At 41.4% G+C, this 20,823-nt stretch overlaps 1 protein-coding gene across 3 annotated transcripts in view; it reads left to right on the plus strand.

Moving 5' to 3' along the window:
- The window catches only part of cadm2a (cell adhesion molecule 2a), a 199,988-nt gene that overhangs the window by 132,731 nt on the left and 46,434 nt on the right, over positions 1–20,823 (plus strand). For 2 of the 3 annotated variants that reach the window (XM_020086031.2, XM_020086033.2), the window contains exons 2-3: positions 2,399–2,425; positions 14,057–14,206. In XM_020086031.2, the coding sequence (XP_019941590.2) occupies positions 2,399–2,425; positions 14,057–14,206 (177 nt within the window). The remainder of the gene's footprint in view (positions 1–2,398; positions 2,426–14,056; positions 14,207–20,823) is intronic. The other variant, XM_020086032.2, reaches the window with a different exon arrangement.

Consider the following 20,823-nt stretch of genomic DNA (forward strand, 5'->3'; position numbering starts at 1 on the left):
AGGTTTTGAAAGCCAACATTCTCGAGTTACCATTATCACACTATTATTTGCACACTCAAGAGACCATGAAATGATGTTAAAGCTGCATGACGTGGTTTTTCGACCACTAGGGGGCAAACAGATTCCCGCATATCACCTAAGGCCCTGTCCAAACCTAATTGATATAGTCACCTCCATCCTGAGAGATCCACAATCACAATATGATCTTCTCCCCCAATCGGTAGTGGCTGCAAACAAATCAACGTTTGGACACTGAGAAGCTTCAGAATATGTTTAAACTGTAGCCTGTCAGAGACCCCAGCTGAGTAGGACCCAGGACGCAGTTGCATTCACACAATGAAAAGAATGTTGCCACATGTGAACATGCAAACAACATTCACCTGTTGAGTGTACAGCATGTCTGATATTCACTGCTGAGACAACCAAAGAAACAGGAATTCCGGGAGAGTGTTTAGAGAAACAACCAGATTAAACTGTATTCAGGAACCAGTATCCTATTATATTCTTTCCTATCAGTACTATTGTGAGAGGTGTCCATTGTGTAATTCATTGGGTTATTGGGTCTCTCTCTCTCTATATCTGTTATATAAACTCAGCTGTTATTACCACTGAATAGCTGAAAATCAGGGTTTTATCTCCAGGATCTGTCATTTTTTTCTTCTTTTTTTTCGGTGGGTATTGACTGGGAGAGATCACAGATGCACTGTTGTGACAGCAAACTCATACCTTGACGGCAGCGATGAAAGGCAGTAAGGGAGCGAGGTCAGACTTTGCTAAGGGAATATTTCACAGAGCCATCAGTCCCATGTAGAAGGCAGTGTTGGTAGAGACGTGACACCCGCTGACCTGTTTCTCTGCCAGTTCCTCTATATCTCTTTACCACTGACACAGCAGCAACGTGTGAAATTTTCACCAGGCGCCTGTATGTTTGCATTTGTGTGCACGTGTACGAGATAAACTATTTTTCTCAGATATGATTGTTTCAGCCTTTTGTTCCGCTCTCAGTTGCCCTGTGTTGTGTGCCGCTAAATACACCGTGAGGCTGCTGGTAAAAAAAAATGTGTGAAAAGGAATTTTAAAGAACTACAAGAAATGATCGCTTTCTCTCTTTTGCTCTTCCGCTTCCTCAATCTACCTCTCTTACCTTTGCAAGCTGTGAAGTAGTGCTAATAAAACATAATCATTTCCATCAGCAAGTGAGAATTGACTATTAGGATTTAATGGTGCTCAGATATGAACAAAACAATATGTATGTGAAAGTGGCCAGACTATTAAGCATCTGGTTTGCATTTCAAAGCGAGTTAACTGTTTTTATTTTCCATCTCAGTCTTGAAATCCATTTAAAGTATGTCTATCTACCAAAATATGAAATTCTATATTTGTTAAGTACAATTGGATTGATTTCAAAATCTGTAAATCGAAAGGAAATCGTGACACTCTTTTATAACCTGCAGACTGTGCACCTGCAGTTAGATTCTCTTTGTTCTTCTCCTCTCATTTCAGGCTCACTGGAGGCATTCCAATAGATCCATCAATTTGGCAAAGCAGTGTGTGTGAAGCATACGAATTATTCCCTTGGGACGCACACACACACGAAAACACAGGCACATGCGCACACTAATAGACAATCTGGGTTGTTTATCCGGCTCTCCTCTTGTGTTTTCACCAGCAGGATGTCTCAGAGGCTATGCTCACGTTGTCGGTTAGGTCCTCTGTGTTGTGGTTATCTTCGTCTTGTACATGGTTGCATTTTGTGGTTTTCTCTGAACCCTCCCATATGATGGCATATTCTCTGCTAGACCACACTCCTACCTGTGCATCTCCTTCTGATTACAGTGCTGTCATTCACGGCCGTATATGATAGTGCACCAGTCTGTCCTGAGAACAAGCACACACACACACATATCATGACTTCCTGTGTGTCCTCATATACCAGACGTCAGCCACCGCAAGAAAGTTCTATGATTTCGACAAGAAATCAAATGAAGCATAGCATTCCCTAATCAACCACATGATATCTACAGTATGTCCTTATCCTTATGGGTCTCAAGCTCATTAGACACCAACAAGCTTCCTCGCATGATCCAGATGATGTGACGCTTCTAATTAAAAGGTGCCACGCTGTAAGCTCTCAATTTGCTGATGAGCTAAATCAGGACATTCTCTTTCAGGGTTGAACGATCGGAGGTCGGGGGGTTGTGGGGTGTCAGCAGTCTTGATTGACATTCAAGATAGAGACTACGCTCTTCTCCGGTACAGATACAAGCACACTGTTCCTCCCGCAGTTATCTAATCAGCTGCTCTGTCTTCTGTCTTTGTCCTCTCTCCTCTCTGCTTTCTGGCGTCTGCCTCTCTTGCTGTCCATCCAACCCCACTCTTGTCTACTTGGGGATTCCAGTGATGGCTTCAAAAGGCAAAGTTCGAGGTGAGTTGTGGCTGCGCTTCCCCCCGCTGCTCCCTCAGCCTTACAAATCTCACATCAGAGGAGTCAAACTGAATTAATTTACCGAGCTGGATTTGCTTTAAAAGATTTGGCTGACTTTTCTGTTTGGTTGCTTTTATTTGATTTAGAATTTAGTTTTTGTTTGCTTGATTCCAAAACTGTCATACTTTTGTCATAGAATTATTTGATATTTCATTACAGATTTTAAATGCCCTGTTTTGTTTTAATGGGATCTTGGTGTCAGGGGCAGATCCAGGGGCAGATCTGGGGGGGGATCCAGGGGGGGCACTGACCACTGCTGAAATCTGATTGGCTTTTGAAGTGCCCCTGTCCTGACAGTTGTCTTTTTTTAAATAAACCAGTCCAATGTGGATTAGTTAACACACTAAACTTACCTGTGTAATGTTTCTGGTTAATTTGCTCATAATCAGAATGTGTTTTCTGGTTTTGAAGCAGTAGCACGATAAGCATAAACCTCACATGTATCACGAATTGCGTATAGTTTTCTCTCGTGAACATTCGCTTCTTAGCATAAATTTTATAGATGTTATTCCGAGGTTTAAAAGTTAAATCTATATATGATATTCATGTCCACTACTTAATTGTGTTATTTTGTCCTTTATACCTTTTGTCAGACACTGGGAAGACGGCAGTAAATTACAACGATCCCAATCTTCTCCGTCGCTCTCTGTGCAAGATGGCAGTGTGTAACTGAGGGATGGATTATAGATCAGAGTGAGGGTGTCAGGGAGGAGAGGCAGAGTGTTTATTTGAGAGGAGATAACCTGATTATATTCAGCTGCGTGCTTCAGTAAATATCCCTCTCCAAAACGAAGAATTAAGTCAACCACGACTTTATTCTCCATCTGTTTAGCCGCCGTCTTTGGCTGATGATTACAGAGGAGCAGCTCTCGAAATACAGTCACTTCCTGCACATAGTCGTATTGATGAGTCAAATGAGAGGATCGGCGTCAGCTCAGAAGTGGCATACATAAAAAACAGATTGTACATGTACATCCAGTAATACGTGCCAGATTTCATTGATGGACTTGATGCAGTAGTTATGTTGCGTTGTGTAGTTTTGAGCTTGGTTTGATCGCACTGGAGCGATGGGTCACATGGTCTTGCTCTCTTTCTCTTTATTCAACGTATACTCTCTTCTTCACTCTCAATCATGTATACATACTCTCACCCAGATGCCCTCACAGGCACCGATTGATTTAACGTGAATCGGTACCCGGTAGTACCCATGCAATTCAGTCGGTACCACTAAAAGTACTGAGTTTGGTACCCAACCCTAGTGAAAACGCTTCTCCTTCAATATTGTCTACCTTTCCTTGCTTCTCCTCCTTTTCAATAAGGTTAAAATTGAAACTGGGTTATTTTTAGAACAATGTAATGACGTCAGTCAGGGATTCAAATGAGTGTGAAAAAGGACCTTGTTGAACACAACAGACAGATACATGGCACCTGTACACTGTATACTGTGCGTACATGAATATGTGTCTGTGTTCGTGAAAAGAACACAGTTCCTTGGTGTCTTTTTAACCCTTATCTTTTTGCTTTGAATTGAAAGCAATTGTGGTTACAAACATGTCTGGATCTGCCCCTTTGTCCAGGTCTGCACCAAAATGTAATGGGTTGATTCTTGGTCCATGTCTTGGAGAGTTCAAGGGAGTTTCAAGGGAATCTGTCAGTAGTTTTTGTGTAATTCTGCTAACTACCAAACAAACATCAATGAAACCATAACCTTTTTGGAGGTAATCATTTCATAGAAATAAGGGGATTTCAAAGTCTGACAGGCACTTTAGGTCCTACCTCAGAAAAAAAGACCCATCATATGTTCAAATCATCGGGGAAGGTTGGTAGAGATCTTGGGGAGTCTTCACGTCAACTGGCAACTTGAGGCGAATGTGCGATTACAGACGTGGAGTTAAAAACACTGTGCCTTCACAATATAACACCATTTGTATTAAATATCAGCTAAAGCCTGTATTTGTCCTGTCTTCTGTGATGACACTTCTGCACCAGTTGTTTTTTCATTTGAGCTGTTGGTGTGATTTTTGTCTGAAAATTGGTTGGTCTGCTGTGTCACAATCATTTGAGCTGCTGATCATGCTCATGAGCAGCCCACGCTACAATAAAACAAAGTTCTCATTGTTTGTAGAACATCGGACTGGCTCCTCAATCACAGTTTGAAAACCTCTGCTGAGATTAGTTTAACTTCTACTGGCTAAGGAAAATTAACCACACTCACCGGAACAGGTCGTGCCATTTAAAACACCACTTGCGTAACACAATTTTGTTCTCAGATGCACTCATCCTAGAGTAGACCCGTCTGATTTTAGCTTTGAGACGAGATCTTCAGTTTCAACCCTGCCACTGTGGGTCCTGAAATGCTAAGAGCTGTTTTTAAAACTAGCACTTTCTGCTCACTGAATCTTGCAAAATCCCCTCGGGGGCACGAAAGCAGTTCCCCAGATCACTCTTAAATGAAGAGTATCTGTCAACACATCCCCGCACATTAGAAAATCACACTGTGTCATGTTGATTTGGGGAATTTGGGAGTTTTTGGTGGCAGCAATGATTAGTCTGATTTCCCTCGTGATTGCAACCCGTCCCTGAGATCATCCTGTTCTCACCCCGTATGAAAGCAGAAGAAATAAATAGCTTCTTGTGATAAAAAAGGTTGAGACGTTGAGCACATTTCTCCACCACATCAGTCTGAATTTTTTTGAGAGGATTTCAATAGCCACAATAAATCAGATTTTTCTCGGCCTTGTGCTTTTATGATATTTAATTTACAAAACTCACTAAGCCTGCAAGCGTGTGGATAGCTGCTAATATTGAGTTGCCATTGCTTGGCTTTATATTCAAAGAGGGAATAGAGCAGAATATTTTAAAGTGCACACACTGTATGTAGTCAAAGCTTTGCCGTCTGTGTCCTTGTAACACTTAAAATAGAACAGATGAGACTGGGATTTTGCCATATCGAAAAAGGATGAAGTGCAAATAACATTTACTTTATATTTCACTGCTCAGTTTTACACACACACACACACACACACACTCACACACTATCTCTGTGTAAGTGCTTACATATAGAAGCAATTGAACGATAGAAATACTTACCTTCTTACATTTTATGCAAGAATCAGGGCAGCATAATTTAACTGCCTATTTCTCTACTTAACTTCTCCCGTTATGTAACAATAACAGGTTCTCTTCGACAAAAAGGAAGTGTCTAAGACTTTGTTCACTTGTTTTTACAGTTGCTTCACTTATTTACTCCCTTACTTCCGCTTATCTGTCAAAATATGTACCCATGTCCTCACCGAACTCGCCTTTGCTCTCAGCTCGCCTTTGCCAGCTGGAGGAAAGCAGCATATGAAGTATTTATGAGAGCCCGCTTTACCTCTGTCATAAAACCATGAGATGTCTGCCCTTGACTGGGGGTGGATAGTGAGATCCCTGGCCATTTTGGACCGAGCGAGCTTGAACTCAGACGGCTTACACGCAGAGAATGGGCAGGGGTTTATGTATCTGCCCTTTAAATTGATGTTGCTGAATCAAGGGCAGGAATCCTGGGCGAGTGATAATAGAGTCTGGGAGCATGTCTGTCCACCAACTTGAAATTAGTGCGTGGGTTTTTAGAAGCAGTGGCCTATACAGTGGATTGGTTTCTGAGAAGCAACAAAAGTTCAACCGAGGCAGTTTTTCCTCTGCAACAAAATGGGAAAAATCTGCTGTATGCTGTGTTTTTTGTGGGGGTTTTTTCGTGTTTTTTCGTGTTTTTTTTTGTGATCATAGGAGAAATCCTTCCCCATATCTTTGTCACTCTCGTAACATTGTCTGTTAATACCTTTCACAACTAGCTACTGGGAACATCGTCACCCACCTCAAAAACAAGCCAAAAAAACCTCTCTACTCTCTGACAGCTTGTGGTTCATAAAAAAAACGTCCTCTGTTTGTCACTCCTCACTGTGCTTAAACAACACCTAATAGCACCACAGAGGGATAGGTGATGTTTTGTTGATCGGACTCCTGGGGTTGTAAGTTGGATGTCAAAATGTGCAATGGCAGCACCAACAGCTGCCCAGTCTAATTACTGTACTGTATGTAGATGACAACAGCTCCACCGTAGCCAGCTTCTCTGGTGCCGGGTAATTAATTTCATATCTCCACATCAGAAATGGCTGTCCTGAGGTGGTTGTATGCGAGCGCTGAATACAAAGGTAGCTCCACCCTCTGCAGGGGTTGCATTCAATTTGCTCGCAGCAGGAGTCTTATCGGTGTCAGAAGAGCAAGTTTAGTTTTGAATGTGCCTGTGCACACACACACACACACACACACACACACACACTAAATTAGCATACAGTTCACTCACAAACATGAGTAGAACAAAACAGAGAAACAGAACGTTTTATCACTTCAGATAGAAGAACTACAATAGAGAGAATGCAAACAAGGCCCCTCCCAGATTATGACTTTTGAAAAAAAAAATTGTTATTTATAGAAATATTTGTAACTCAGTTTTTGTATTAAACTATTTTATTACTCTTAAATAAAAAGTTGTATTATGCACTATTATTAATTCTTACTGCATATTGTCCATAAGTTGAATGCATGACATACATTCATCCATCATGCCTGTATACCTTGATTGTTAGCATTTTTTTGGAATATACCTGGTTTATTACCACTTTCTTTTCCAGGCAGTTTTCAGATGCCTTCCATACTGCTCTGATTAAAGCTCCCCCTGTTGGCCTGTGCACAGAACACCTGTCACAGCATTCAATTCCACTTGTACCAATGATCCTTCACCTCAGTCCACCTTCCTGAGAGAAACTTCCGAATGGCTCTGTTTTTAGATTCAGGGCGTTACACTATTAGAATAGTTTAAAATCTCCATTGTGACTTCAACACAGTCCATCACTCCTCACTTCTCTTGACTGATAAACAGTCAGTGACAGGCCCCATCAGTGGTTTGCCTCCCCGCATCTTCTCTGCAGCCATCAGCTGTGGTGTACCACAGGGCCCCTTAGTGGTCATCAAGATTAGAAAATTGCTTTGTAAATACAGAGCATTCACCATTCAAATACAGACCATTTTTTATGCTTACTACACATAATTCTACTTGACTTCTTTTTACTAAACCAGAATAAAACTGAGGTCCTGCAGACTGCTCCACAACCGCTCTGCCATTGAAGGTTCACCCCCATGCTGTATTATGTAGGATTCAATTTTAATCTCTGCATTGCAGTCTGTGCAGATTGGTCAAATGTGTGGTGGCAGCTGTAGGGTTATCAAATGGATTCAGTTTTCGCTGACAGACCCACATGATGTGTCCTGTTGCCATCAGTTAACAATGATAACCTCGGATGAGACAGACAGAAATATCTACTGATCAAACATTTAAACCATTCCTCTCTGTTATAAATGTTGCTGTTTTTTATTTGTAATTGCAATGATTGATACAATTCACCTTAAATAGAAATGAGTCAGCGAGTTTCGTCTGCATCTGGTTCAAAATGCAGCAGTGGATTTTCTTACATGGCACCAAGCAGAGACCATATCTCCCCTGTAGTGACTTCTGTTCACTTTTGCTTTTGTGATTATTTGATGTTTTTAAAGGACTCATGGACTGGCATCAGGTCTCTTGACTCCTCATTCCCTTTATTATTTACTGACCCCTCAGAACTGCCGACCAGTCACTGCTCTCCATTCCATGCAACTAGTTAACATCCAACTTGGTGAAGCAATTTTAAATGAATAAATCATTTGACTTGAAGCGTTTGTTTAATGAGAAAAGTAAGGAAGGTCATTGTTGCTGTTCGGACTTTGATGAAAGCATAAGCCAAAATGTAGGACTTACATTATCACGTTGTTAAGCTAAAGAAGACAAGATCAAGGCTGTTTGAAATCATCCTCCTTCACATTGTCAAGAGGATACCAGCACCAGCACTAATCTCATTGACTTAAGATGCTTCTTCACTTCATGAGCATGTGCCATAGAGACATGTTACATTCAAAGATCAGAAAAAATAAAATGTACAATTAGAAGGACTCTACAGATTGATTTTATTCATGAAATGCATTTGTTCTTGGATATATAAAAGATAAATGGAGAGCATTTTCACTTTATATATTTAGGCTGTGATAAATATCATTTGAACGTACTTGTGTTTCTATTACAAGTGTTGTAAATGCATAAAATATTTTTTTCATCAGCACAGTATATTCTGACTTGCGGAGGACTAATGATATATGAAAGCTGCAAATGTGTGGATACTGCCATTGCCAAGTGTCAAGCCAGGCCTCGCTTCCTGCTTTCAAGAGGTTTAAAAGATAAATTACATATAGAGCCGCAAGTCCCATAGTGCTTTCTCGTTTAAAAAGACTGATAGATAGTTTAGTCACACTGCCGATTACTGTTTTTCACAGGAACATGCAATTTAATTTAAATGTGAAAAGCAGAGGCTTGTTTTTCATGTAAGGTCTAATAGTGTTAGGAAATGTTGATAAATGGGACTTGGATTTGGGATGCATGTCTGCAGAAGGTGTGAAAAAGGTTAAAGCATAGTGTGTGGTTGTGTTGTGTTGTGTTGTGTGTGTGTGTGTGTGTGTGTGTGTGTGTGTGTGTGTGTGTGTGAGTGATATGTTCCTGAGAAACAGGGAGGAGTTTGTGTGAAAATTGCCACCGTGGGAGGAAGAGTCCTACAGCGAGGGCAGGAAGTGATGATGCACTCGTCTGATATGTTGGCTCCTCTTCCAGGAAGTTACTTAAAACATTTTGTCGTCCATATCATCAACTGAAATTGAACTGAGTTTGCTGATACTCTAAACCAGCCAGGAGGTTGTTGACACGTTTTCTCGGTCAAGGACACTGTGACAGGACACACAGCCGCTTGATGAATTCATCTTGAGATGATCTTGTGCCGTTGGACAGTCTCCACAATCTCCATGCCACCCGGCTGCCTCACACTCTGAGAGCCTTGTGCACCCAGCTGCGTAGCCACCTGTGTCACCTCATAGACACTAACTGGCCATGGCAAATGTTTCGTGTCCTGTGTAATCTTTTGCATCTCTGTCATGATCATGTGAGAGGGATGTTTTACGAACAGTAAGACACTTGAAGTCGTATTTTACAGGACAAGATCTAAGACAGAGCTATGCTATGATGCCCGTATGGTTTTCAAACACATAATTGTAATAACAAAAACTCCAGCATGTTTTCATCTTGTCTTTTAACCTTTAATAAGTTATAGTAATAATGAAATATTATCTTTGCATTCAAAGTTTGGTAAAGTTTGACTCAGTATGCAGAGCTCTGACATGGAGAATCACTTGTTGTAGTGAACGCGCCCGTTGTCACGCTGCTGCTGCTGCAGAGCACTGGTTTTCTGTCTACACAAAGTTTATTAATATTGAATATATCGCATGTCCAAATCGCACCAAATTTAACACTGCACTTCCTTAGGCCCTTAACAATACACATGTCAAGTGTGAAGCCGATAACATGAACGGCTGTCGAGATATGCGAGTCGCAGACAAACAAAAAGAGATTTCTGGAATCATTAGACAAATGTAGTTTCAAATATGTGCATTTCATGTACCGGTTTATTTGTGTAATAACAGATTATTTCCAACATTACGTCTGTGCTAACTTTCGGTTCTGTCTCCAGATAATGTGGTAGATAATCTGCTGTTGGCTTGTTGACAGCCTGTCTGCTCCTCCCGCTTTTCATTCTCGCTTGTTGTCGCCAGATTTCAGGATTTACTTTGGCGTTTTATTTTCACAAGAGATTGAAATTATGGTTAACATTGCATCAGGCCTGAGCCGTAATAAACCGGAATTATCCATTAAATTTAGATCTGCAGTAATGTGATCCCGAGTCTGCATTTATCGGTTATGTTCCGCTGGCTTAAAAGGTGACTCAGCTAATCAAAACCACGACCTGCCTCTATCCATTTTGTAATCCTGTATTCCCAACCATACATCATAGCTCTACAGCTCAGTTGAGCTGCAGTTCTGCTATAAAGGTCAGTAGCTCCGGGCTGTCCGTCTGTCTGCCCGCATCTCCCACTTTTTCTCTGCTCCTTGAATACCTAAATAAGAAAGGTTAGCAGACTCAGCTGCTCTTGCTTGAAAGGTCATGTCAGAGAGCAGAGAGGAAGCATTCAGAATTATCTTATCTCTTTTATTTGTTTAGTAGTTTGCTTTGGAATATGTTCTATGTCTGTGAGTGTGCCTTTGTGTCCTGTGACTATCTCTCCTGGCTGCACCGGCATGTGTACCTTTGAGTTGTAGTTCGGCCAGTGCTGTGCGGGTGGGAGGCAAGAGTCCAGATGATTGTGCAGAGGATTTTTGGGCCTTCTTGATCAGTAGCTAGTGCTTATACTGGGGGAGGGAAGCTACAGAGTGGTCCCATTAAAACTTAAGACTCAGCTCATCGAGGGAGACAGTTGTGTGGAGGGGGTAATCTGATCTGATCTCTTGTTTTGTCTTTAGAGGAAATAATGATTTGCTATAACCCCCTCTACAATCACAACTGTGCTACTATACCATTGAAGGTGGCATATATATTAAGCTAAATAAAGCAGAGCAAATTGAATCATTTCATTGCTTCATAATGTCATGCAGACATTGACCTGGCTCACCCTCGGCACGTCAGTCAAAGTAGAGTGCAAATAAAGTCACCCCTCTCTCCATGAGATACAACTGAGCAGAAGAACCGAGGTAGGATCGAGATAAATCTGAAAGCCCGGGGAGCATCGGGGGAGACAAAGGGAATATGAAAATGAGCGACAAAGAGAGTGGAAACGCCACCCTTCAGGGATCAGCCAGAGGAGGAAACGTGACAGAGGCAGCGAGGGAACAGAGAGGAGGGAACTGCAGTGGATGTGAACTGGAAAAGATGGAGCGAGAGAAAAGTGGGAGGCAGAGTGGAGAGGTGGAGTGAGGGAAGGACCTAAATTTAGACATGGAAATCAGAAGAGAGCAGCTGCCTGCTTCCCTCAGGAGATACATTTAAATCAGGTCTGGGTGGCCAGAGGGGGGAGAATGGAAGAATCTACTCCGCTGGTCAATTAGGCGCACAGACCAATGCGCTGCTCTAATATAACCATCATCGTGGCCCCTTTGGCCCTTTCAGTCCCTCTGGACGTGTAGCACCAGGAGCTGACGCAAGGCTTAGGCAAGGTTAGGAATCCCCAGACTATTGTAAGTTTGTGGAGGCACTAGTAGAAGAAAGGAAGAGGAGAAAAGGGAGAGAAAAACTAATATTTCAAATGTTTTGCCTTCGTAATGACTGGTAAACATCCAGCTACAAATGTTTGAGGAGCTTCAGGTTTGACACCTGTCGCAAATAGACAGCAGCATCATGGATTTCTCAAACGTCATCTGGTCGGTTATTTCTCATGCTGAACTGTGCAGAAAACTGTTTGTTTGTGACCTTGAACACAACACAGCAGGAAAAATACTGAATTGCTTTACTGGCAAAACCACCTTTTTCAGCTGGTGTACCCAGGTTTAGAAAACCACCTGCAAATTTTGGTGTAAAAGAGGTTAATGTCTTACAAATGCTTTACATAATATATATAATACATGATATCATGGACACAGGTTTTTTATCTGCCCTGATAAGCAGGGTTACCTGCATATATAATCTGAGTGACAAGTAAAAGACATAAATATCTTATAAATGCTGTTGTTTCATAGCTGGACGGATATATTTTCAAAGCACCTATGTTGGCTAGAGGCACTTTGCTGTAACCATTAAATGACTCAACATTTCACGCGGAGAACAAACTAGCAGATTATATATATATTGAGGAATGAGAAAAGACTTGACCATAGTGCAAGCAAGCATAGAGTTGACTCCCATTTTCATCGACATCTAAAAGGGACACATCCAGCGCCGCAGTAATGAACTGAAATTATACTTCATGTCATATTGTGCAGAACCCGGCTCAAAAAGAATCCTCATTTGCCACCATCCGGTATGGTGTTAAACCATTAACTTTTCTTTTGTGGCCGGTACAAAGGAAATAAAATGTATCACACTGGGCTGCATGTCGCCCAACTGCGTGCATGAGAAAAGGGAGGAAAAGTAAGTGATTTAAAGAGAGGAAGTAATAAAGAGAGCGAGGGCAGGCGCGGGAGAATGGTAAATCGTTGGCAGATCATGCCTCATGCAAAACTTCCATGAATAAAACATATTCCTTGCCTCCCATAGCGCGGATCCATTTTTCCTCCATTTCCCTCCTCTTCCCTCTCTATCTCTCACATGCATGATTAACCTCGGGAGGCCTTAATCAACACTGGAAATGACCCGTGCTCCTTGACTTACCTCTCTTCGCCGCTCCTTCTCTCCTTCACCTCATCTTCTCTCCTCTCGACGCGTCCTTCACCGCAGGTCTCTCTGATGGTGTTTGCCTCACCTGCTAACCCTGAAGACAAGTAGTTTTCTTGAGGGTTTATTTATCTTTCCCCGTGCAGTCATTAGCTGAAGTAAGGAAAACACAAAATTGGCTGCCGATAATTGCAGTGTTCAATCAGATTTAATACAGAAGCAGCGTTTGAATCGAGAGGCATCAGCAGTATTACACTGAAATGGAAATTGTGGCATTTAAAACTTAATTTCTGAATATTACTTATTTCTTTTTCTCCTTATACTTAATGTTTTTCTTTTTTTCAGTTTTCATGATCCCTAACACTCCCTGGAAGGGATGGTGGTTTAAGACGGGGGTGTTAGCTTGGGATGAATAATCTTTCTTACCTCAGACTCTATTCACACGTATTTAAAACCTGTCCTCTGGGGATGAAGACAGAAATAGATTTATGGTTATTATTATTTACTTGCTTACTTGCTCCCTCTGCCTCCCTCCTGCCCTCTCTCTCTCACACACACACACACACACACAAATGTGAGCTGTCCAGAGTTCTGAAAACCGACAGCTACCTGTCCGTGGTGCTGAAAACTGGCTCCGCTCGTCTAAGAGGTCACACACAATTACAGGATTTAATGCTGTTTGTCTCTTTGTTTCTCTCAATCGACGTGTGAATCTCATACACACACACACACACACCAACACGGAGAAGAGTCCACAGAGAGTGGTTTTTAATTGGTCCTCCCTGTGTAGCTGAGGTTTCAGGCTTGATACCACAGGCTAAATGCCCCCTGTTTCTTCTATGTTAGGGTCCAATTTAGTGCACAGCCGTGACCAGCCATCCTGCATGTACATTTAATTTGTAATCAGGGTGTTAAGCTGTTTTATTCCTCAAAGACATAAACCAGATTTCCTCTTTTCGTCCTGCAGTGTGAGGAGTCGACAGAAAGTATTTTCTAAACAGTATCTTAATTTTATGTACATCTGCATGAAAATCAATTTACTTTATAGTCAGCCTCCATAGTTACATGTTACATGTTACTCTACATGATCACCATCCTACTGAATTCAACTGTATTAAACAAACAAAGCCACGTTACAAATCAAGCAATAAAATGACACCATCTGTCTGACTCTGTGCACCTCAGTGTCTTTCGCTCCCTCACTCCTGATGCATCCTCATCTCCTAACTCTGTTGTTCTCTTTTGTGTGTCTTCGCAGGCGTCAGTGGTCAGTACCCTCTGGTTCAAAATGTGACGGTGACGGAGGGTGGCACTGCTAACATGACCTGCCGCGTGGAGTATAATGACAACACCTCCCTCCAGTGGTCGAACCCGGCACAGCAGACCCTCTTTTTCGGGGACAAGAAAGGTGAGTTGGAGACAGATGCACTTGTCTCCTGTGTTAGATTTGCAGTGGTTGAGAAATACACAAAACACACAAATAATTGAATTTCACTTACATTTTTTAGTTTGGAGAAAAGCCTGAAAGAAGAGCTTCTGTAACCCTGTGTGTTTGTCACTTGAATAAGCTGCTGTCTTTGTTGTCATAGCATCTGTCAAACATTTCATGTGTCTGCTTCTTCCTGTCCTGCTCGGTTCTTACAGTTAGTGCATTCACTGTGTAGAAAACACACACACACACACACACACACACACACATGCCAAAGCCTGTTATCATGAGTCTTTAAAACCTCCCCTCTGAGGATGAATAGTATGTGGCTTTATTTTATCTCTCAACCTTAAAACACACACAAATACTCAGACTTGGTTATTCTATACATTTGTAGATGGATGACCACATTTAAAGATCAGTTGTGGAGCATGGCTACTGGCATTCTTTTATTCTTACCGGCATCTGAAGTACAAACATGATCAGTGTTAACATTGTTGCACAATTACAACATTTGAAATTGTTGTTCAGATCAACTTAGAACATCAGAAACAGCCCACACACGCTTCAAGTCCTTCTCGCACCCTCGTACTGTGTCCACCTCACACTGGAGAGTTATATGCTAAAAAACAAACCCAAACAGCCTGAGCCTTGGATGGAGCCAGTATGGCCTTGTGTGTAATTAATGTTGCAAAAGCATTAAGTTGGTTACAAATAATCAATTAATTACTTTCACATTGATGGTGATATTTGCAGTAGACTAGGCTACAGATCTAAATGGAGTAAATGGTAAATGAAGGTTATTTTCTTTTATAGGAGAGTCGCAAAAAATGTCCACATTTGTGGATCTCAACATGCCAACAATACTGACAATATAAAACTCAGACACAGTTGCGTGTTGTAAATGTGCCTAATGGAAAGGATATAATTTAATAAAAATATGATAAATTGAGTGTCTTTCTTAAACTAATATAAAGTATATTATATTATATATAATTTTTCGAAAGGATCTTCATCAATCTCACACATCACTACCTGTGAGACAATAACCTGAGGGTAATACACTCTGCAGAACAGATTTCAAGCTCTGTATAACAAACACTTGATGCACTGGAAACCGTCATGGTCCTGCACACACACACACACACTCTGCGGAATTGTGGGTGTGGCACAAAGCCACTAATGTTTAATGGCTAATAAGTACAAAGGGTTTATCCCTGACCTTTCACGCCCTCTTCAGTAAAGTCCCCATAAATAGGATTCATGGGTGTTATTTTGTTGGTCCATGCCTGCTGAAATGATTGTGCCCTGTGCGTCTCTCAGCTGTATTAGTCGAGTGTAATAGAGTATGAATCACACTCTCTTGTAAGTGTCTGGATTAAGCACATATGGGATTTACACAGTCTTCCCCCATTATCCCTCTGCCCACTGGGCTGCCTCGTCCATTCGTGTGCTCACACACTGTGCCTGCTCTTGTCTGTGTTTGTGTATATATATTTTACATATAGTAAGTGAATGCATGCATGTGCAAATCATTCCAATTTTCAGCCATTCACATTTTCACTTACCCACCTTTCTTTGGACAGAGTGGCAGTAAAAAGCTGCTCTGAACATCAAAATCAACAACTGATGTTCTCTGCAGGTCATTCCATATCACAGCAGGGGTCCGGCCTGGGGGCCTGTTTCATGGCATTTCCAGTGCAGAGCTCTGAGATTGGAAATGAGGAAGCAGTCAAGGACCCTCTTATTATCAGAAAGAGCAAAGGGATGCTGCTAAGCCCCCAGAGTTGGAAGCTTTTTTGGGTTGACTGTGTCTGCGTGTGTGTTTTGGTCGGTCACCACAACTTCAAAGGTGTGTTTGAGGGTTAAGACTTGGTTTTAGGGTTCAGGGTAGAGTTGAATTTAGATTGATCTTAGAGTAAAGGTTTGGGTCAGGCATTTAGTTGTAATGGTTGATAAATCTCGTTGCCCATCGATTATCATCTGACGATGAACAGACGATATTTTGGGTCTACCGGTGTAGACGGCAAATATCCATCTGCTATTCGCTGTACACTGTTTACCAGTTTCTTATGCCAGTCAAACGTTTCTCCATACAAAACACAACCAGTGATACTTTTTGTAGGTATTTTAGGTCCAGACAATATTTTGGCTGATCTCTATTAAGAGCTATCTGCGTATGAATACAGATCAATTAAAAAGATGGTGCATTTTGGTCAATGTGTACCATCTCTTTTGGTCTCCACACAGACTGTTTACCTGCGGGAAACAAAAAAACCTGCTCGAAAATGATCAAACTAGAGACATAATCCAGAAGCGTTTGTCCCCAAAATCTTATCCTATGTCTACAGTCTCTATTCACATGCAGTATCTGTTTATACAGAATCTTTGGTTGTGGTTGGGGAAAGGAAAGGCAGTGCATTATGTCAATGAGCATCCTCACAGAGATAGGAGTGTGTGTGTGTGTTTGTGTGTTTGCGAGCACTCTGGGAGTTATCTTGCTGAACGTGGCAAATTCAGATGCACATGCTGATGGGCGCACAGAGATGTCGTGGTGTTTCCAAAGTGCCACTGGCAGTGTGAGGAAGGAACAATGTCTCAGCTGCAAACGCCTTTGAGCACAGTAGGTTTCAGATTAATTTTCCGTGCTGCCTGTTGGGAGGAAAAAGACGAGGATTAGGACAAGCACACCGTTGTGCAAATGTTCTACCCTAACTTGCCAACTTTTTGCATACTTTTCTAAATACCTGTTTATTTGGTTTTTTTTTTTTTGGGGGGGGGGGGGGGGGGGTTATACCAAAGTAAAGTTAAGTTTTATAGAGTTTTATTTGAAAAGTTTATTTCCTACCCTATTTTAGGTTACTGGCTGACTCAATGAACTCAATGTAATTTTTTTAGGTATTTACTTTTAATTTGGTGCAATAATTTGGACCAGAACATTGAAATTTGTGATTTAAAATTTGAATAGCTTTGATACAGATTACATTAATATTATAACCAGTATGCAGGTTAACCATCAAGAAATGGTTGGATTAATGTTTGGTGTCGGATTCAACAGATTGTTGTCTGTGTGTGTGTCTGTGTGTGTGCTATCACAGATTGTGTGGCTCTGTTGAAGGCAGCCGCAGAGCATTTGCATAAACATATTACTTACAAAGACAAATGCAACCACTGACTCCATTACAGTCCTTTGAGTGGTGCTGGTTTCATGGCTGTTGTTGTTTAATGTCAAGGCTCAGTCTCACCTCCAAGACGTTTAGTCAGATGAAAGCGACTCCTCTTGTCTCGCTCCTCTCAAAGGTGCCGTGGCGCCTGCGAAGAGTTGTTTGAATTTCAAATAAGCCATTGTCCTGAAAATAGCCGATTTTGTCCTTTCCATCACTTCCCACTGAGGGACTTCAGCTGTGCTTCGACAGCGAGAAGAGGAGATGAGCACTGAGCAAGAGGGATTCTGCCTTTTATGAGATTCAAAAGAGCCTAATATCTCTTTACAAATTGCTCTTTTGGTTCCGTGTAATTCAAGACTCGATAGTGTCTTTATTTCCTAGATGAAGAAATTTTCCAGAGAGTCATAGTTTCAATTTATTCATTCTTCCCACACTAGAAAGACCATATGTATAATTACTTTCCAGGCAAAATTTGTAGTGGACTCATCATGTGTGAGCACCAACTAAGGTTTGACATTTAAATCACTTATTCAACACGGTTGCGGTAATTCTCTAACCTGTCTTCATCCCGTTTCTCCTTCAGCGCCCACATCTGTCTTGTCATTTCCAACCTGCTAAACTCCCTTCATTCATTCCTCTTTTTTAATTTCTGCCCTCTGGAGTATGGCTGGAGGGAGGTTTACTTGTCCTTGCGAGCATCAGTAGGTTTTTGCCCCCACACATTAAGTAAACCTGATCATAATGTAGCTCTGGCTAGAACAGTGACTGATTCAGCAGGTACAGATGTTGGCAGATGCAACATAAAATGCTGCAGGTTGCGGTGATTAAAAGTTTCGGATGCAGGTCATTTTGTGTTGACACACTTTGTGAAATTATTTCAAAACTTACTTTTCCCAATATTCACATCACAGAACTAGAGGTCGGACAGAAACCAAGGCCAACGCCGTGTCTCGCCATGATAAGCAAAGTAATAAAAAAATGACTGAATATGTCGTTTATCCAGATCCACTGCAAAAAAGGGACTTTTTTAGGTTATGCCCCACCCCTCCAACAATTAAACAACTTCCTTGGTGGAGGTAATAATGATTTCTTTGTTTTGTGTCCACTGGGCTGCCTCGTCCATTCATGTGCTCACACACTGTGCCTGCTCTTGTCTGTGTTTGTGTATATATATTTTACATGATGTGTTTACGAAATGTGGAGTCCATGTTCTTGTTCTCTTGTTAGAATGGTTATAGCAAATTGGAAAAGACAACATGACCATGTAAAGGTCACAGTGACTAGGTCACTTTCCCCTCAGCCTGAAAACGGTGAGTCACCACACATTAGTGCGATACTGCTGCATTCATTCAAGACAGTCTCTCTATACTGTATGTCACAGTATCTGCAGCGTCTTCAATGAAAAAGTTATAATATGTTGATGCTGTTTTCAAAGTTCCCACTGCACCTGTGCTGGACATCCCTGCCTGTGCTGTGCCATCTGCAGATTGATTGAATCTGTTTAAACATTAAGATTAGTGTTATGGGTGAACAGCTATGGGCCAACCGCTCGTTTTCAGACTCCCAAGCTGTTGAATATGAAACCATTCAGGTCCTCAGATGTCAAATATTCAGCTGTATGAATCAATTTGCTGGCTGTCTGTGGCTGTGCAAGTGTGTGTGTGTGTGTGTTTGTTGCTTGTAAGTGCACATATATACGTGTGTGCCTGTGGAATGTCAAGTATTCCACTTCCCTAGTATGCAGCCGTGAAAGCTTTGATGCATTCAAAGTGTCTTTGCCTGAGCAATTTAGGGGATGGGCTTTTAAAAGTTTTTCCAAAGTAAATAACAAAATAAGAAATGCCTGACAGACTTTTTATTAAACAGATACCAGAACTTTCTCTCAAAAAAACTTAATCCGAGTCGGAAAGTTAAACTTCGAAGACAGCTGTCTTTTTGTTTTATTTCCTGGAAGAGTGCCTCTGTGAAACATCCTTTCATATCGGCCTGAAGATTGGTACCGTGTTCTCTCTGATAGAAAAAACTTGACTGTAAATCTCCACAGATCCCTAACAAGTCCCCTCTCTCCAAGACAAGGACCATAAAGCATGAGAGGAAGAAAAAGAGGAGAAGGGAGATGGCGTGTGGGCCTTGGTGGGATAAAGGAGAGGAATTAAGGAGGCATTTTATGAGCGCTTTCAGAAACAGTTATCACCTCTGAAAGACACAAGCAAACTTTTTCCTTTGACCTTGAGCATTCTGCGTCTCCTCTCTTTGTCACCTCTCTTTTTATTACAATATTTAGCTTCTTATTATTAAAGAAAAAGCTTTTAGTATTTAAAGGAGCAATTTTTACTACCTTTATTAATAGAGCCACTTATCATTGGTGAGAGAAAAATGCCCAGAGGCAAATTGGGATAATTAACTCACATTTAGCAGCGGGCATATTCTTTTTCTCTTCGAGAAGAATGGCTTTTGAACACAGAGTTGTTATAAGAAACCATATGTGATAATAGAATTGGAAATCAGAAGGATTGTTTTTTGAGAAATTCATGCCTGATCACAGTGAGAATATATTCCTGCAAACACCGTTAGCTTTTCAAAGTCACTTTGAAGGACAGCTGTAATGGGCCCCTTAAAATAATATGCATCTCCTTATAGACCAGGGTGTCTGTTTTTTTACTTCCTGGCTTTAGGGTGAAAACGTGTCCCTATGCAAAATACAACGGGGTTTATAGGCGAGAGCTGTCTCCTCGCTGACCCACTTCTTACAAAAGATTTAATGAAGCAGGGCTGGTGGAGGTTTCCCACTGAACTCGGAATGGCAGGTGGTGACTGATGAAAAGAAATCATTTCTGTTACTGGAAAAAATTCCACAAGCCAATTACTGTATAAAGTATAAGGCACTTTTTACATTGAAAAAAAGCCGTCACGCAACGGAAAAGGTATAACAGATAATGTAGCGTGAGCAGGGGCTGAGATAAAGAATATACGTTAAGCTTTTTAATAAATGTTGCATTATGTTTGCTCTCTCTCTCTCTCTGTATACATGCACACACACACACACACACACACACACACACACACACACACACACACACACACACACACACACACACACACAGACAGACACACTCAGATGGGTCGTTGACAAGAAAAAGAGAATAGTCACATCCAGACAGAGTCAGGTATATGGGCAGGTATATTCTGAAATTTGCACTTTTCTCATTATAAAACCGTGTCACTTGAATGAGCAAACACCTGCCAAGGTTCTATACTAATGCATAGTGTCCCTGGATAGATGGAAGGATGAGGAGGGAGGGAGGAAGGATGGCAGAGGAAGAGGAGAAGGAAATAAACAGACAAAGGCAAATATGGAAAAATCATAGACTTAAACTCAGTGAGTCTCAATTTGACTGTGTCCACTCTGTGTGCTTCTACAATAAATGC

This window comes from Paralichthys olivaceus, chromosome 15, assembly GCF_024713975.1.
Source record: "Paralichthys olivaceus isolate ysfri-2021 chromosome 15, ASM2471397v2, whole genome shotgun sequence".
NCBI lineage: Eukaryota > Metazoa > Chordata > Actinopteri > Pleuronectiformes > Paralichthyidae > Paralichthys > Paralichthys olivaceus.